This window comes from Aspergillus homomorphus (assembly GCF_003184865.1).
Source record: "Aspergillus homomorphus CBS 101889 unplaced genomic scaffold BO97scaffold_2, whole genome shotgun sequence".
Lineage (NCBI taxonomy): Eukaryota > Fungi > Ascomycota > Eurotiomycetes > Eurotiales > Aspergillaceae > Aspergillus > Aspergillus homomorphus.
The window spans coordinates 779,234-796,622 of NW_020291888.1; the positions used below are offsets into that span (position 1 = coordinate 779,234).

A 17,389-nucleotide genomic window follows, 5' to 3' on the forward strand; every position below is an offset into this window, starting at 1 on the left:
AGTGGTCGTTCATGATTTGTTCTGGGAGTCTCTAGGAATATCTAGGAATCAAGTCAAAGATGATAATTCTGTGGAACACGTGCCAACCCAAAGAAAAAAAAAGAAACCTATGGAGCGAATAAGAGCCTGGTAACGCTCTCTAGATATCTTAGGAAGAAGATACAACCTTTGCATACTTAAGCAAGTGATTATGTTTCCTGATTGGAAAGCTTGTCCAAGCATGTGCCCATAAGCGAGCACCTTCGTTTCCATGCCAGCGCTAGGCAAAAATTTTCAGGTCGCTTACTATATATCACTATCAAATCTCACAGAACACCCCATTCAAACCACCACCTACAGATATCTGGATCCGATTCAGAATGTCCTCTAGACCCGCCGAATCAACGGATTTGAAGTCGCGCTCAATGATGGCCCGTCGCTCGTCATCACGAGGAGTAAACCTAGCCGGAAACGGGGGCGGTCGAAGAAGTCCACCGATTTCCTGAAGATCCCAAGGATCTAGGCTCGCCTGGATCCCATCTACACAGCCGGCTTCGATGTTGAAGGCCCACAAGATGTTAGGAATCAAGATCTCAAGCTCCTTCTTGGCGAGATATTGACCCGAACAGGCTCGACGCCCGCAGCCAAACGCCAGGAGCGGAAGATCAGGATCTTCAATCCAACGTTCCGGGCGGAAGCAGGCGGCGTCCGGCCCGTAGGTCTCAGTGCTTAAGGCGGCAGACCAGTGGTTGAGTATGACCACCGAACCTTTAGGTATATCGTAACCCATGAACGTGTCGTGCTCAGAGCTACAGTGCGCTAATGACCCAATTGTGATAGGTCGCCAGCGGAGAACCTCGTTGATGAACGCTCTCGTATAAGGCAGCGCAGCAATATCCTCCAGATTTGGAGGTCGGGTGTTTCCCACAATGGCGTCTAGTTCCTGCTGGACTTTCACCACTTTGTCACGATGCAGGATGGACGCCAGGATGCAATACCGGAAGGTTGTAGAGGTGGAGTCGATACCGGCCTGGAAAAGCACCCCGACTATATAAAGCAGTTCCTCGCTGCTGAGCTCGCCAGTCTGCTCTGTAGTCAGGACATGCTTGGTGAAATTCCACCCCGGGGTGTGCATAGCACGCTTGGTGCTCTCTGCAAATATACGCATGGCCTGTTGATGACAGCGATCCCCAAATCTTTTCCATGGGTTGAGGAAGCTGGGAAGTAGATTAATCCAGGGGAATATATCTACCATCCAAGTCCCGGAGATTGCACGCATCGTTTCCTCGACAAATTCAGACATTTCTCGGACTTCTTTCTCGTCTCCTTGGAGGCGTTGCCCATACGCAAGACTATACACAACACTTGACGTGAAGCGTACAATGCTTCCGTCCCAGTCTTCCGCATGTAGCAACTCATGCAGAGTCAGCTTTGTTTCTGCTTCAAGGAGCTCGTGAAAATGTTGGGCTTTGCTCGGAGCGAGAATGGTTCTATGAATGCGATTATGAGCTCGCCATTGCGGCCCATATGGCAGGAATACCGTGTGCATTTTGTGCGTCAAGTTTTCTAGAGCCATGACCATTCGAGGTCGAGAACTGTAGATACGACCTCTTTTTCCGAATAACTCGCTGGCGATCGAGGCGCTCCCGATTATAATGACGTGCTTTGTCCCTAGGGACAGACCCACGAATGGTCCGTATAGTTTGTGCCATTTGTCAAATGTGAATCTGGTCAGGCTGGAAGGGAACTGAAGAAGGTTTCCTATGAGTGGCAGGCCGGGCGGGCCGGGGGGAAGCTTAGGGCTTGTCCTCTTCTTATTCTTGAGCTGGAGCAAGATAAGCACAGCACCTATGAAGGCTATTGTCGCGCAATACAGCAGCACCATCGTCGAGGCGAAGCTGATCTCCAGCTAGAATGAGAGCAGAAATAACTGGAGCGGACTTGAGATGGTGTACAAGCCGCTGCTTTAAAGATATTAGGCGAGAAAATTATCGTCAATCTTGCTCTCGTTATGCTGGCTCAGCTGATGATGTACATCATCTTGATTTTTGGTGTGCGAGACGGGGAATGTCTCCGGAAATGACCGCCAGGCAAGGAGAATGCATGGAGGACGTCCACCATGCAAGCATTCTTGAGTCTAGTCTATGTATGCCGGACGACTTGTGAAAGAATGGTCTGAGCCCGTGAACCTTATCCCGAACTAATTGTCCTTGGAATTACTTCCTTCTATGATTGTTCGTTCAAGAAAACATCAGGGAAGCCGAAGCTTATTGAATGTCATCGTGCCACCAGTGATGTAGATGGTTTGCAGTAGTTAGTTGACGACATTATAAAATCATAGCTATCAGCTATCCTAACCATGGCAATCTTGAGCTAAAGCTAAACCGAACTATCGAGCAAGAAAATTATCTGTTTGTCTACCATGCTACAGCCTCTCGATATAGATCTCGCTGCCTACCAGATATCCACCAAGTGCGGTTTCTTGCCCGAAGAACCGCCCGTCGCAAGGCTCAATGACTCATACTACGATCCATGGGAATGTCTACTTTCAGATCTCCCACGACTTCTCGTGGAGGGCCTTGCTCGAGAAGAAATTGACAGACTGCCGGTTCTGTCAACAAAGAGGCTAAGTTCCGAGCCCATGTGGCGGAGAGCCTATGTGATACTGTCCTTCCTAGCACAGGCATATATATGGGAAAGGGGAATTGTCAGAAATGTAAGTGTTGAGTGCTGAAGGATAAAAAGAGGACGACGTAGCTGACTGATAGTGTATAGACTCTCCCGCCCTCTATTGTACGTCCCCTGCTGGACGTTGCCCAACATCTTGAACTCAAGCCGTGTGCCACCTTTGCTGCGTTTTGCCTTTGGAACTTCTCCGTTCAGAGGTCAGATGACGAGCCGGGCGAGATTAGTATTACACAACCAGAAAATCTGCCCACAATCTCGTCATTGAGCAACACTCAAGATGAGTCCTGGTTCTTCAGCATCTCCAACGCTATTGAGGCTCGCGGAGGACCAATCATCTTCTCGCTCTTGACGGCCCTCCGTGCGGTGCAGTTAAATAATGTATCGCAGCTGGAGCAATTCCTGCAAGAGGTCAGTGCGAGCCTGGAGGAGATCCGCCGCACTCTCGAGCGTATATCCGAGCGGTGTGAACCGTGGGTCTTCTACGATGAAGTGCGGCCAATGCTCTGCGGCAGCCGCAATGTGACCTCAACTGGCTTCCCAAACGGGGTGTTCTACGTTCACGGCGAAGTGCCCACTGAGGGACAATGGCACGCATACTCGGGCGCAAGCAACGCCCAGAGCTCCACCATCCAGTTATTCGATGTTATTCTAGGAGTTCAACACGAGGCTTCCGCGAACGGCGCCGCGGTCGGAGAGTCCAAGATGGGATATCTCCAGGAGATGCGGCACTATATGCCTGGACCCCACAGACGATTCTTGGAACTCATGGAAGAGAGGTGCACCATCCGGGCCTTTGTTCTGAGCCAACCACCCGACTCGGAAGTGCAGAAGCTCTACCAAATTGCGGTGCTGGAGCTCAGGGCGCTTAGGGATACGCATTTGTCTATTGTGTCACGCTACGTGATCATTCCTGCGATGAGACACAAGGCGCGGCGTTGCAGCTTGGGATGCACAGACCTGATTGGAACTGGTGGGACGGAGATGATTTCGTTCCTTAAGAATAGTCGAGATGAGACGGACGCGGCGTCTCGTCTTCAATGAGGATACCTTGGTCTTCATACATTTGCTGCACGGATGAGAATGATCGGCATACTTCTTCAAGTTTATTACTCGTCATATCTTGATTTATCCTTAATCTTTGAGTTACGGGAATGAAATGCCTTCGAAATCTTGACATATGATGTAGTATAACAGTCGTCAAGTGGTACGAACCAGAAGTAATCAGTGAAAAAGCACGACAGACACATACTTCGAGTTCTCGGCGTATATAACCGGGCGAATAGCAAGTCACCCGTGGACCGGTTGCCTGATTGCCCCTTTTTACTTCTGGAAGGAGCCTCAAACATGCTCGACCAGCCGCCTGACGTGTGTGTTACACGCAAGGAATGATAATGGCATCCGTCAGATCAAGGCAGATTTGTATGTTGTACTTCAATCTACAGGATTTAGCTCTGCAGTTCCCGGTTCGTGGTGTTCAATTGCCGGCTTCATTTCTTTTTTTTTTCTTGTGCTTCTCCTGCTGCTTTTGTCCATTCATACCTTCGGCGAGTTTTTCCCTGGAAAGAGTGCCAGGGATGTTCAAGGTTCATTACGAGACCAACTTACCTTACCGGTTTCCCCTGGTCCGTTTCTTGTCTGGGTTTAGGTTCTTGGATAAGGTTTGGGATGACGTTTAAAAGTGACTTAAAGCAAGCTGTGTTACGAGCACTGCCCTGCCATGAAGAAAGGGCACTTTGCTGTGGTGAGGATATATGCAAGGGGTTTGTGTCAGTCAGTCAGCGATTCCGTGGGGGTAAAAGCTGATTGTGGTTGAGGCTTATGTGAACCCGTCTTCGTGTGGTGGAAAGAGGTACAATGTACAACACCTCATCCTTGGACATATTGGGGATAATATTGGGCCTAGAATATTCGGTCTAAAGTCAAGTCGTCTTGATGAAAGTGCAGGATAAGTTTGGTGGCTACAAGTTTGTTCTCTGGACACGATCATGTAAATTGCATTACCTATCAAGCTATGGAAAAAGCAAAAGGCCGTGTTGAGAAGGAGACACTACGGAGTCAGGAAATAGAACCCTGGAACAAGTTAGTACCTGCTTGACAATGAGCTTCTACCTTTTCGCTCAAACTTACCATACTCCTCATCCAAGTCTCTCCACACCCGCGAAACCTGAAATCCGCTCTGCCGTGCAACGGTCCCCATCTGTTCTTGATTCCACTTCCCGCTGCGGAAGAAGAAGATATGCTCCCCTTGATGCACAGTTACCGAGCCTGTGTCGTCAATTGGGAACGTGACATCGATCACCGGGAAGTAGAAGGCTAGGACTTCGTTCTCTTCCCGGTCGTACTCGACGGTGCAATTCCAGGTTGCTCCATCGAACAAGTCCGTATTGAATAGCCTGTTGACGTGGTTGAGGCCATGGCGCAGGAAGGTGCGTGATGACCCGGATTCAGGGTTGTAGGCCTTGGTTAGTTTGCCCTCGTCGGCGCAAGCGTCCGCGGAGACTAGAAAGCGACAGTCAATCCTCGCTACGCTGCACGCCTGACGAAAACCGGCCATGAGATTGCTGGCCTCGCTCTTGGAGAGGTTCGCTACACTATTTCCGACCCAGAGGAAAGTGACAGGGAGGGCGTGGAGAGTGGCGTCGTTGTTGGAGATCCAGTCCACGCAGTCGTCGTATGTTCCGAGCAGACCAGAGATACTAATTTTGGGGAAGCACTTGAATTCTTCTTGCAAAGCCTGCAGGTTGTTGAGCAACGCTGATTGCGAGACGTCCAAGGCATAGTAATGAACTTCTTTTTTTTGCTTGGCGAGGGCAGAGAGAATAACAGAAGTCTTGTGCAGGTTCCTGCGAGTTTAGAGTTAGAAAAGGGACACGGTCATCAAGTTCTGGTTCCGAAAGAGTGCCACGTACCCACAACCCAGCTCCACTATTGACGATTTGTGAGGCATGGCAGCAGCAATCTTGTCGTTGCAAGTCTCGAGGATCTCTATTTCCTTCGACTTGGGATAGTAATGGGGACACCTGGTCCACTCATTGAAGTTCTCTAGTCCCTGCTCATCCCATAGAAGTAACGAGGGAATTGCTTTGCGCGGCTGCGATAGACCCGATAGAACGCATGATCTCAGATCGAGAAGCTCGACAGACTTTCGAATGTCCCTTATGACTGGACCCCTAAGGTGCCGCGGATCAAGCAGTAGCGCCGAAGAAGACTGAGTGACTGCACAAATCGTGCTCATTTTGACCGGAACAAACGACCGCAACCAGAGAGAGTAAGGCGAAGCTAGATCAGGTTGCTATAAAAAACTTTCTGCCCCGTGCGGGTCAAGGACAGATAATAGGCAGGAGTTATACCTCGTCGGAAATCAACACAAAGATGGTTCAATCCTATGTATATACTGACTCTCAGTCATAGACTCATCTTAATTAATGGTGATTAGCCACAGCCATTACTAAATTGCAGCCCCTGTTGAATGGTATCAAGGTTGAACTTGACGTACTTTGCATGCCAGCGGTGCAACCCCCTAAGCAGGTTATGCAGGCTTGGGTGGGTCAAAACTGGATTGGCAACTCTGCCAGACTTCGAAACATGCAAAGCACTTATCACGATACGTGATCATTCGTTGCATACCTGGCAGGGGGGTCAGGATAAGACATCGTTCACCTGCGCGAAGGAGGCGCAATAGCTAGAGTGGGTCAACATCATGATCTGCATAAGAAGGGAAACCCCCTCATGGGCTGTTGTACGTTGCGACTCTTACTTCTTTAGGTGCGTTACAGCTGCAGAAACTATATGGGAAAGTCAGAAGACGTGTTTGTTTCTGCATGCCTGGAAAAGGAAACAGATCTTCTGAGAAGTTCTGCCTGCCTTGGAAAGAAATAATGATAATCTCTGGATGTCCTGATTTCAAACATGTTTTCTCTGCAAGGACCATGACATTTACGACTGTGCGGTATGAATCCGAATCAGCTGATCAAAGAGAGACATGGACATAGCTGTGGTGTGAGGGCATCCAAACCCCGAGCGACGCGATAAGGCGGCCGCTGATAGCCTTTCACATCCATCGTTCTTCCTTTTCTTCTCTCTTTTCTCCATGACCTTTTCAATTTACCATAGAACAATCCAATACCTGTTTCTCTTCAACAGCCACTTGAACGGAAACACTGCAAACGATAACCTGCACGTGTTCTATCCTGCGCTTTGTGGTTCGAGAGCTATCTGTGCATTCAACTCCGTCTGACTTCGTCACTTGCGCTATACTATACATTATATGGTATATCATCGAACTTAGAAAATATGACCAGAAGCGACAACTCTAAAGACGGGACTAATCAACACTTGTACGGGCCCGTCAAATCCATCGACAAGAACCGCGAATCGTCAGAATTTGTGTGCGATAATCATCTCGACCAGAAGCAGTTACAACAAGTGGATGCCTTCAATCCCAAGACGCAGCCTTCCGTCGACATTTGCATTCATGATCTGTTCCACCAACAGGCCGTGACACACCCAGAGCGCGAAGCGGTCGCCGCCTGGAATGGGCAATTTACATATTCCACTCTCGATCATCTTTCATCCTGCCTGGCTTCTCATTTGAGAAATCTAGGAGTTTCAGTCGAAGGATTTGTTCCTGTGTGCTCAGAGAAGTCGCGCTGGTATCCGCTAGCACTTCTGGGTGTGCTAAAGGCTGGAGCTGCATTTGTACCCTTGGATCCTTCCCACCCCATCCGACGTCTTGGGGAGACCATTCGAGCAGTTGAAGCCAAGGTGATCATCGCCACCAAGGCCACAGCGAAAAAGCTCAGTTTTCAGGGGGCGATGGTTGTGGTTGATGATGACGATAATGATTCTGCCTGGAGGAAACCAACGACGCTGGGCCCATCCCTAAAGGTCCCCTGCACAAATACCGCCTATGCGGTCTTCACGTCGGGCACTTCTGGCATACCTAAAGCAGTTGTCATAGAGCATAGGTCTCTTTCAACCAGTGTGGTCGTCAATAGTGCTGCGTTGAATATTCACGAGAGAACTCGTGTGTTTCAGTTTGCTTCTCATGCCTTTGATGCGTCACTGCTGGATATTTTCGCGCCATTGGTCATGGGCGGGTGCGTGTGCATACCTTCGGAGACGGAGCGGAAAGATAACCTGGCAGAGGCTTGTCGGCGGTTAAAGTGCACATGGTCATTCTTGACCCCCTCGCTCACGCGAGTGCTGGAGCCTGAGGACTTATGCACCTTGCAAACATTGGTCATTGGGGGCGAGGCCCTACGAGAAGGCGACATTGAAAAGTGGATGTCCCATATGCAGTGTATCAGCGGATACGGTCCCACTGAATGTACCATTGGATGCATGGCTACGAGTCTACAGACAGGAGTACAGTTTGACCCAGCAAACCTGGGACGAGGAGTCGGAGTCAACTGCTGGGTCATTGATCCTGCCAACCATGACAGACTGAGTCCTCCCGGAGAGCTTGGGGAACTACTATTAGAGGGAGCCTTGGTTGCTCGCGGCTATTTGAACGACCCGAAACGTACGGCTGAAGTATTTATTGGTCCTCCTTTATGGCACCGACGCTTGAGATCTCAGGGAGATCGAATGTACAAGACAGGCGATCTAGTCATTTTCGACGCTGCAAGAAATTCTATCCGTTACGTTGGCAGGAAGGACACGCAGATTAAATTCCATGGCCAGCGTCTAGACACTGGAGAGGTCGAGCACCGCATTCGGTTGGTTGTTCAGGACATCAAGGACGTTGTTGTAGACATGATTCAACTCGCGGATGAACCATCAGCCTCGATCTTGATTGCCTTTCTTGTCCTGAAATCAGATCCTACCGCAGCGCACGTACCGCAGAGCAATTGGCTCGAGGAACCAACGGCGGACCTCAACGCCAAGGCGAAGATGCTCCAAGTGAAGTTATCGGAATCGCTTCCCCAATACATGGTTCCTAGGGCATATCTACCTTTGGTCTCGATGCCTCTCACGAACAACGGGAAGAGTGATCGGCAGACGCTCCGCAGTTTGGCCGCAGCATTAAACCGGCATGATCTCCGCAGGTATAGTGGAAGCTCTGCCGCGGCAAAGAGCAAGCCTTGCAGCCCAATTGAGCGGAAGCTCCAGTTTTTGTGGTCCAGAGTTTTGGATGTCAGAATGGACGACATTGGACTTCAAGATAATTTCTTCAGCCTCGGCGGGACGTCAGTAGCAGCCATGAAGCTGGCCGGTCTGGCGAGGAAGGAGGGGTTAAGACTGGACATAGCGGATTTATATGCCCATCCAGCCCTTAACGATATGATAAGTGGAGTCCGTGTCGCCCCGGAAAGTGCCGCGGTGCAACCATTCTCTCTAATTCCGACTCAAGAAGTCCGCACGCAAATAATCGACCTTACCATGCAGCAATGCGGGCTTGACCACGAGACGGAAGTCGAGGACGTGTATCCTTGCACACCACTTCAAGCAGGACTGATCTCTCTTGCAGCCAAAAGGCCAGGCTCATATACGGGCGTGTTCCGGTACAAACTATCTACTCAAGTGAATGCTCATCGGTTCAAACTTGCGTGGAATGATCTAGTCGACGCTCACCCAATACTGCGGACTCGGTTTGTACAAGCCCACAATGGTAATATCTACCAGGCTGTGATGCGTAGAGCGACCACGCTGGAGATGAGCCCGCTTAATGATGAAGGAATGGAGACAGTGAACCGTTCACTAGCTTGCAAGTTGGGGCAACCCTGGATTCGTGCAATTATTCATGAGCAAGGAGATGCTTTCCAGCTACGAACCTTCACGCTGATTGTCCACCACGCTCTGTCGGATGGCTGGGGCCTTCCCGTACTCCTTCGTGAGCTCGAAGCTGCGTATAAGGGGAAAAAGTTGGAGAAGAGGCCATTCAGTCCTTTCATAGAGTATATCGAGCGCACTACTGCCGAGCGGGAGGCATATTGGAAAGGCTGCCTCACTGATTTGAAGAGTGCCAGTTTCCCTTCCCTACCCACCCCGACTTACATCCCAAAGGCTACAGTGATGAGTCCGATTGTGATTCCCTTACGCCTGAGAGCCCAAAGTGATTATACACTTGCCGACAAATTAGAGCTAGCTTGGGCTATGCTTCTTTCACTCTACACAGAGACCTCTGATGTGGTCTTCGGTCTCACTGTTAGCGGCCGTGGTGCTCCCGTGCTCGGAGTCGAGGATATGACTGGCCCAACCATTGCCACCATTCCCTTGAGGTTGGACCTTCATCCAGAAATGACCGTGAAAGAGAGTCTTCAGCAGCTGCGAAGATTCTACATATCTGCAAATCCTTATGAGCAAGTAGGTCTCCAGAACCTCCGACGCCTTGGCGAGGGTCCCACCAAAGCTTGCAATTTTCAGAGTCATATTGTCATTCAACCGGAAGCAAGCGACAAGGAATGGATGTTTTCCGACAAGGAAGACCAATCTGAGATTGGCGCGTTCAGCTCCTACGCAATCACTTTGATCTGCCAGCAAAGATCAGGTACGATAGACATCGAGGCGACATTTGATCCGCATGTTGTATGTCGCATGCAAATGGATCGAATGCTTAAGCAACTCCGACATATCGTGCAAACGTTGCATACTGCATCTGAGGAGACTCGTCTACGCGAGTTGGACACAATCAGTCCAGAGGACCGGTCGCAGCTGGAACAGTGGAATTGGAATCTCCCCGAGAAAGTTGAGACTTGTGCTCATAAGTGGATTCAAAAGCAAAGCCTCACTCAGCCTGATGCTCCCGCTGTATGCGCCTGGGATGGCAATTTCACATACGGAGAGTTGGATCGGATTTCATCTGATATGGCTCGTTTCCTTCAAGAAAAAGGCGTGGGACCTGGTGTTTTCATTCCTCTATACTTCGAAAAGTCACGCTGGATTGCTGTCGCAATGCTGGCAGTGATAAAGGCTGGAGGAGCGTTCATTCTCTTGGATGACTCTCACCCGGCACAGAGGTTGCATGGGATATGCGATGATGCAGAGGCACCGTTCATCATCGCATCAGAGCAGAACGCGTCCCGTGCATCTCAGATCGCGGAAGCCTTTGTCGTCTTAGGCGAATCTCACTGCGCATGGCCGGAGAGCAAGATCGTCACCACCGCTCTCAAGAACGAGGTCAACTCCGAGTCGGCACTCTATGCAGTCTTCACCTCCGGCTCGACGGGGAAGCCGAAAGGTGCTATTATCTCACATCAGTCGTGGTGTACCAGCGCCAAAGCCAATAGCATTGCGTTGTCATTGAACACTACCTCTCGAGTCTTCCAGTTTGCAGCGTATGCTTTCGATATCAGCATTGCAGATTACCTACTGACATTTGTAGCCGGCGGCTGTGTCTGTATTCCCTCAGCAAAAGACAGGGAGGGTGATCTTGCGCACATCATGAGTAGCTTGAAGGCTAACTGGGCATGCTTGACACCATCTGTGGCGCGCACAATTCAACCTCAAAAGGTTCCCACGTTGAAGACGCTGGTTTTGGCAGGGGAACCGGTTGCGCCCGAAGATATCTCCACGTGGTCACCAGCAGTCCACCTGCTCAACCTGTATGGCCCTGCAGAGTGTGCCATTCTCACTACACTCAATCAAAATGTCCATAATCCAAAGGACCCGAATAACGTCGGACTACCAACCAGCGCAGTGTGCTGGATAGTAGACACGCAGGACGACCAGAAGCTGAGACCCATCGGAACAGTCGGGGAGCTCGTCGTGGAAAGCCCTATTGTGGGCTATGGGTATTTAAACAACACTGCCAAGACCGCCGCCTCCTTCATTGCTCCAGATGCGCACCCAGCGTGGTTGCGCGGATTCCGGGATACAGAGACCTCTCGCTCGCGTCTCTATCGCACCGGCGATCTGGTTCAATATACTACAGACGGTACACTGCGATTTGTCGGACGCAAAGACACACAAATCAAGCTTCGCGGGCAGCGTATCGAGCTGGGGGAAGTCGAGTATCACCTGCGCCGCAGCTTTCCCAACGTCGCCGAGGCCGTGGCAGAGGTTGTCATTTCAAATGACAGCAAGAGCAACCAGAGAAAACCTATCCTGATGGCATTCCTCCGTCCGCGGGAGCAAATGTTCCGAGTGTCAGATCGATCCCTGCAAGCGCAGATCACAACGGCATTGACCACCCTACGCACCTCTTTGCCGGCATACATGATCCCGTCCGCATTTGTCTGTGTAAACTCGTTCCCTCTGAGCAGATCCCGCAAGCTGGACCGCGGGCTGCTCCGTACCCTGGCCGCAGAGTTGCCTAGAGAGGAGTATCTTGATGCGAACACCGTCGACAGGCGGGATCCGTCCGGCCTCGTCGAGCAGGTGTTGCATCGGGCCTTTGCGGATACTCTCAAGATTGAATCTGCGGAATTTGGGGTTGATCACGACTTCTTCGACTTGGGTGGTGATTCCATTCTGGCTATGGGTTTGGTGGCTCGGGCTCGAGCGCGTGGTTTGGACTTCACCGTGGCGGATTTGTTTGCGAATCCAACGGTTTGCGCTCTTGCTAGGCAAGCTAAGCGCTATGACAAGATGGTTTGACCTTGCCTGAAGGTAGATCTTTTGATGAAGCAGAAAATAGAAGCGTTACTATAACCTTGAATTTGAGAGATTTGATCTTGTCTGATTCTGATTCTGCTTTAATTCTGAAGTATGCTGAGTCTTGAGACCTCCTGGTCGCAAGCAAGATGCATGAACGGTGGCTGACACCCAAGCCACCGCCAAGCCACTGCCGTATCTGTAACCCTTGTGAAAGTCAGTCACTCCATCACTTAGTTATATACAAGCTCAGAGACTCAATCTGTGTTTAAGATAGATCAGATCCACCATGACAAAGCCTCAGGAGGGCCCTTCACGTCACAAGCTCCGCGAAGCGATAAGACTTCTAAACCTGGCAATCAAGAACTTCGGAGTAGATGAATTCGCCCCGGAACACTTGACGCGTCTCAATATCCGAGTCGTGCCCATCGGCCTCGATGAAGATGCCCTTCACAAACCATGCTATTTTGCTCCCTACCACGGCCATCTACTCCCAGAACTCAACGAAGAAACTCTCGGAGACTCCTACAACGGCATGGATGACTACGAAGCGTGCTTCACCTGCCCAAGAGATCGTGCATACGCGATGAACATGTTTTTCGATCGCTAACTAAACCACTGTCAAGTGTTCGTTAAAGGGGAGAGAGCCCCTTGGACGCGCGCGTGGTAAGTCAATCCCACCAGCCCCCTGTATCTGCCCACTGACACATTGCATCACAGCGTGGGCGACTACCCATTCCGAGGCTTAGACAGGCTCGACCAGCCCGAGTTCGGATGCTGGAACATCACGAATCTGGACGGGCCTGCCCACGCGCATGTCAAGGCCGTGCTATACAACAACATGGTCGCCCAGGAATCGACCCTCCTCTACGGCGAGTTGCTGCCGAGGCTGCGGATCATGTTGTACCAGCTGTGGAAGAAGCGATTCGCTCATCAGATGGTTTCTCCAGTATGTCTTACCGTCTTCGGTTCCTGTCTCACTGTTTTGACTATCCTGGGTTTTGAGAACTGAACTGATACGTGGGTGGACAGGTCTTGATTTTTCTCGCTTATAGGCTTCAAGGCTCGCGTCATCGAAGCGTGTTTCCAGGATCAGGTGCTGGTGTTGCGGTCGACCAAGTTATATGATTTCACTTTCACGCATGGCAACGACGCGGCTATAAAAATGTTTACTCGTGGTCGTTTTTGTGGTGTTGGCATACTATGGTTTATCCTTTCCTGCATGGTGAGTAAATCTTGGGATCGTGGTGTCAGGCGCATATTGCTTGGCAAGGATCAGAAGTTGACAAATTGTCATCCTCATGACGAGGGAAGACCTCCCAAATAGCGTTCATCGGGACTCGCTACCGTTACGATTCTCCCCCCTCCCGTGATGAAAACATTACAACCATCATGGCTCTTTCCTAGATCCGATGATGGTCATAACAGGCAGCAAGAAGACTTGCATGCCTCCGGAGTGGAGAAGGACGTTGATGAGTTCATTCAAATATAGTGTATGCCGGCCTGGGGTGGGGGTGGGGGGGAAGGCATTTCGTCTCCTCTCCACCTCAGCTTCCACGGTAAGGAGTCGGGAGTGACGGTCAACGAGACACAAATTCTAAACAAAGATACAGGTAGCCTAGTAAAAATAAGTGCTGCTGGTTAAGGTGCTTGTGATTTATCACAAGGCTTATGAAACCATAATGCCACCTCTTTATGTACAATCCAGAGTAACAAAGCTAAAAAGCACCGCTACAGAGCTAGTCTAAGGCTTACCCCGATATGAAAAGAGCATCAAATAGGAGGAACGATAGTGAGCGCAAGTAGAGTTGACTAGATAAGTATTCCCTTGATTCTGCCGAGCGACGAAAAAGGGTATATATGTGCGACTTCTCGCGACTTCTACCGGCCACGAGCGGTTTGTGATAAGGCAACGGAAGTCGTCTCGCCCAAGGGCCTGTAGTCCGTGAGATTGTGTGCAGTCAAATGCCTGGCTCATCATGCCCACCAAATTCGCTTGCAGCCCCCGAGCGGGATGATGGGCTTAGCTTGGTTTAATGATGTCCCCCCGCGTCCGAGGATCGTGCCACCTCGGTTCGTTGTAGGGGTTTGTGAATAGTCGCGAGAAGTAGAAGACGCTTGAGTCTTCTTGCTGTTCGGCCATTCCAAGCTCTCCTTGCTTTCTCTTGTTGTTGGCTTCGGTTGAGGATTAACTGTTTTGCTATCTTCTCCTCTGGGAAGCAGAAAGACTGCCGTCTTGGCCACGTTGATGGTAGACAGGTTCAGAGCTACTTATTTCGCCCTGAACCACAAAATATAGCCCTCATCACCAGGCAGTGAGTGAATCATCGACGAGCCGGCGGCGAGAGCCCGACGAAACGCAACAAACTCGCGATAGGGGATCAAGTTTGGCTGGCTAGATTAGCTGGATCGCCTCGCAAATTCGATGGGGAATTCGTACAGCATTGGCCTTCTTGGAAGACTCGGTCAGGCTGTGCTCGCGGCGATGAGCGAGCTCCGCCGCCTCGAAGGCGACAGCCAGCTTCCCGGTCTGCAAACGCACCAGATCATCCCGATCTTCAGCCGGATTCTCGCGTCATTCCGGCTCTGATCAAATGACAGAGTTCGTAGCTGGCTTGGATAGGAAGAAGTTGAGAATGAGATAAGATGGGAGAGAGAGATAAGGATGAGAGACTGGGAAAAGAGGGAAAGGAAAGTGGTGATTGTGAGAAGAGGAAGTAGGTAAGTTAGAGTGAAGTGTACAAAGGCGTCGAGACCCGCATGCCTTGATCCTGTTGCGAGATATCTATGTCTAAGCATCCCTCTGTATCCTTGATACGAAACTGCAAAGAAGAAGAGGTAGAAAAGAAAACAAACCTTGCGATGACAACACGAGCAACTCATACAAAAACACCCACCCACCCACAAGTCACCTCCAATTGACCAAGTTCACCCCTGAATCGAATCATCTGGTCGGAAGTTTTTGATTATACAAGTATACAGGAGAACCACGTAGATAAATGCCGATGTTGAACCATATACAGCCTTCACAAAGCTCATCCCAGCTTTGCTACGAGGGGATGTCAACTTTGAGTATTTGTATGAGAAAAAAAGAATCCAATACAGTTCAGACGATTCGGCCAAGCAGATAGCTCATAAGTAAGAAGGCTAAACACCTATTTCAGCCAGCACGTGGGGCGAGTTCCAGAAAGCGCAACGCTCCATCAACTGCTCATTGTAATGATTGCCCGGGGTAGACCCGCCCAGAACCCGCAGTTGCGGGGCGGAAGGCCCGAGCCCAGCCCCGGCCGGCAAGGCTCGGGACCATCCGGTGATGGTGCCGTTGCCACGCGACGGATCGCCAAACGTTGCAAAGGAAGCCCAGCTAGCGCCCATTGCCGAAGCAAGCTGGCGATCAGACTCTGTAGCCACCGAGCCATATACTCCATGAGAAGCCGAATTGAATATGTAGGGAATGTCACTGAAGTGAGAGACGCCGTAGTACGGCACGCCCTTCTTCTCGAAGAATGCGGAGAATATGGTTTGATTCAGGACGTAAAGGTAGTTCGAGACATGGCTGCTGGTGGCGTACCGAGCATTGGCCTCTGCTGTCAACAAGCTCACACAAGTGTACTCGAGGTCGCGCTGCATTCGACTAGCTCTGAAGTACTGTGCCGAAACAGGAGGCTTCGCGGAGGTGTCGTTAGAGAATTGAGAAACGGGGTAGAGTTCCAGAGCCTTCTTTATTGTGGCATTTGAGAGGCCGGAATAGGCTCCAAGCAGATACTCAGAAACATCACTCGAGGAGGCAATCCTCGTAGGCGTGAATAGAGATGCGTCATTCTCGCACCAGCCGGAAATGATGTCGATGCCACGGGCGAAGTGACCGGTTTTAAGCAGTGTCGACGGACTGTCTGGAACAAAGGTCGACGGTGATGTCGGAAAAAACACATCAAGCCCCCCGTCGAAAGTGAGTTCGTAGTCATTCGCTGTGCTCAAAAGGGTTGGCAGGGCAAGCTGACGCAGGCATTGAAGCTCCTCCCTGCTTTTACTGAGAGCAGAACCACCATGAGAGGTGCAATTAACCATTTCAATCAATTCAGCAGTATGTTGAGCTGATATAGTCGTGGCTGTGCCTGGATCTGCAGAGGCACCGCCTGATTGCATGATGGCTCTGCGGAAAGGCACCTTGGACTCCTGTCCTCCATAGGCTGTCAGCTGCAGGCCCACTCCCGTCGCGCCGTCACTTTCGCCAAAGATGGTGACCCGATCAGGGTCTCCACCAAAAGCCTCAATGTGGTCCTGAATCCACCACAGAGCCAATCGCTGGTCAAGCAGGCCGACATTCAGTGAATCAGACTCATTCAAAGCTGGTGACGAGGCAAACCCGAAGACGCCCAGACGGTAGTTCATGGCTACATAAACAATTGGGAGACCACGCTGAGCAGCGCCGGCTACCAAAAGTGAAGGTTCATAGGCGGAATCGTAGATTTGCCCAATTGTATCGCCGCCTCCGTAGATAAAGACCAGCACCGGTAGTCGGTCGGAGGCTGACGTGTTAATTGGCCGTTCTATCCGCAAAGTCAAACAGTCTTCGGATATATTGGTGAGGTTGTCAAAGACAGGGAAATCCGCCAGAGGGACTTTCCGCTGTGGACAAGCTGTGCCAGCTTGAGTGGCGTTCACTATCGAGCCGGCCGGGTAGGCATACGATTTCGGAGGGGCAAAGCGGTTGTTGCCACTTGTGTCCTCACCGAAACGAATGTTGAGGAAAGATTCAATCTTGCTGGTGGCGATTCCAGTAAACCAGATGTCGGTGTCTTGAAGGTGAACGGTGGGAGCAATGCTTCTCGGTGGCAGAGGGCCTGCCAGGCACAACAAGCCCAAGGTTCCGAGCAGGAGAGACGATGTAAAAAGCATGGTACAGACTGCGTATTCATAAGGATGTCCTTGATAAACATCTTGGTCCCAGAAATCAATGGATCCATTGATCTCTTATATGTGTGAGAAAGTATGGATGTAATGATGGTGATGATGACGATGATGTTGAAAGAAAGCTGAGTAGGCAACTGTTTTTTTTTTGTTTGTAGTGATTGTTTGCGATTGGCGGCCGTAGCCGGAGGCCGAGCGGCTTTCCTTATTGGGAAACCCTCGCGAAAAGTCCAACTCACTCGTCACTTCTTTTCCCTCTCTCGTCCGCTTAGAC

General features: G+C 50.6%; 6 protein-coding genes across 6 annotated transcripts; 3 read left to right on the forward strand and 3 right to left on the reverse strand.

Annotated features, from left to right (window-relative positions):
* Positions 1-379: 379 nt before the first annotated feature.
* On the reverse strand, positions 380-1,780 carry BO97DRAFT_314711 (cytochrome P450; the record flags this gene model as incomplete). The annotated part of the gene is made up of 1 exon (XM_025691256.1): positions 380-1,780. A coding segment is annotated over one exon (1,401 nt), but the record flags the coding sequence as incomplete, so codon positions are not given.
* A 621-nt stretch (positions 1,781-2,401) lies between these two features.
* BO97DRAFT_452893 (indoleamine 2,3-dioxygenase) lies at positions 2,402-3,708 on the forward strand (the record flags this gene model as incomplete). Its single annotated transcript, XM_025699045.1, has 2 exons — positions 2,402-2,695; positions 2,755-3,708. The coding sequence occupies 2 exons, from the start codon at positions 2,402-2,404 to the stop codon at positions 3,706-3,708; spliced, it is 1,248 nt and encodes a 415-aa protein (XP_025556049.1).
* A 1,006-nt stretch (positions 3,709-4,714) lies between these two features.
* On the reverse strand, positions 4,715-5,902 carry fmpB (N-methyltransferase fsqC; the record flags this gene model as incomplete). Its single annotated transcript, XM_025697467.1, has 3 exons — positions 4,715-4,737; positions 4,795-5,510; positions 5,577-5,902. 3 exons carry the CDS (start codon positions 5,900-5,902, stop codon positions 4,715-4,717), a joined length of 1,065 nt encoding a protein of 354 aa, XP_025556050.1.
* Positions 5,903-6,779: 877 nt separating this feature from the next.
* Positions 6,780-12,412, forward strand: BO97DRAFT_452903 (HC-toxin synthetase). The gene is given in 3 exon segments (XM_025699046.1): positions 6,780-9,400; positions 9,418-9,470; positions 9,544-12,412. The coding sequence occupies 3 exon segments, from the start codon at positions 6,961-6,963 to the stop codon at positions 12,205-12,207; spliced, it is 5,157 nt and encodes a 1,718-aa protein (XP_025556051.1). The 5' UTR covers positions 6,780-6,960; the 3' UTR covers positions 12,208-12,412.
* An 81-nt stretch (positions 12,413-12,493) lies between these two features.
* Positions 12,494-13,611, forward strand: BO97DRAFT_430949 (uncharacterized protein; the record flags this gene model as incomplete). Its single annotated transcript, XM_025697468.1, has 4 exons — positions 12,494-12,798; positions 12,925-13,153; positions 13,268-13,382; positions 13,532-13,611. 4 exons carry the CDS (start codon positions 12,494-12,496, stop codon positions 13,609-13,611), a joined length of 729 nt encoding a protein of 242 aa, XP_025556052.1.
* A 1,490-nt stretch (positions 13,612-15,101) lies between these two features.
* Positions 15,102-17,215, reverse strand: BO97DRAFT_402496 (carboxylesterase family protein). Its single transcript, XM_025694518.1, has one exon. The coding sequence runs from the start codon at positions 17,101-17,103 to the stop codon at positions 15,352-15,354; it is 1,752 nt and encodes a 583-aa protein (XP_025556053.1). The 5' UTR covers positions 17,104-17,215; the 3' UTR covers positions 15,102-15,351.
* Positions 17,216-17,389: the final 174 nt, after the last annotated feature.

Excerpts from the sequence above, each read along its gene's own strand:
- BO97DRAFT_402496 (XM_025694518.1), bottom strand. The coding sequence starts at position 17,103 with ATGCTTTTTACATCGTCTCTCCTGCTCGGAACCTTGGGCTTGTTGTGC.
- BO97DRAFT_452903 (XM_025699046.1), top strand. The coding sequence starts at position 6,961 with ATGACCAGAAGCGACAACTCTAAAGACGGGACTAATCAACACTTGTAC. Across the intron at positions 9,471-9,543 it reads CTGATTGTCCACCACGCTCT|AGGCCATTCAGTCCTTTCAT; the intron begins GTCGGATGGCTG and ends AAGTTGGAGAAG.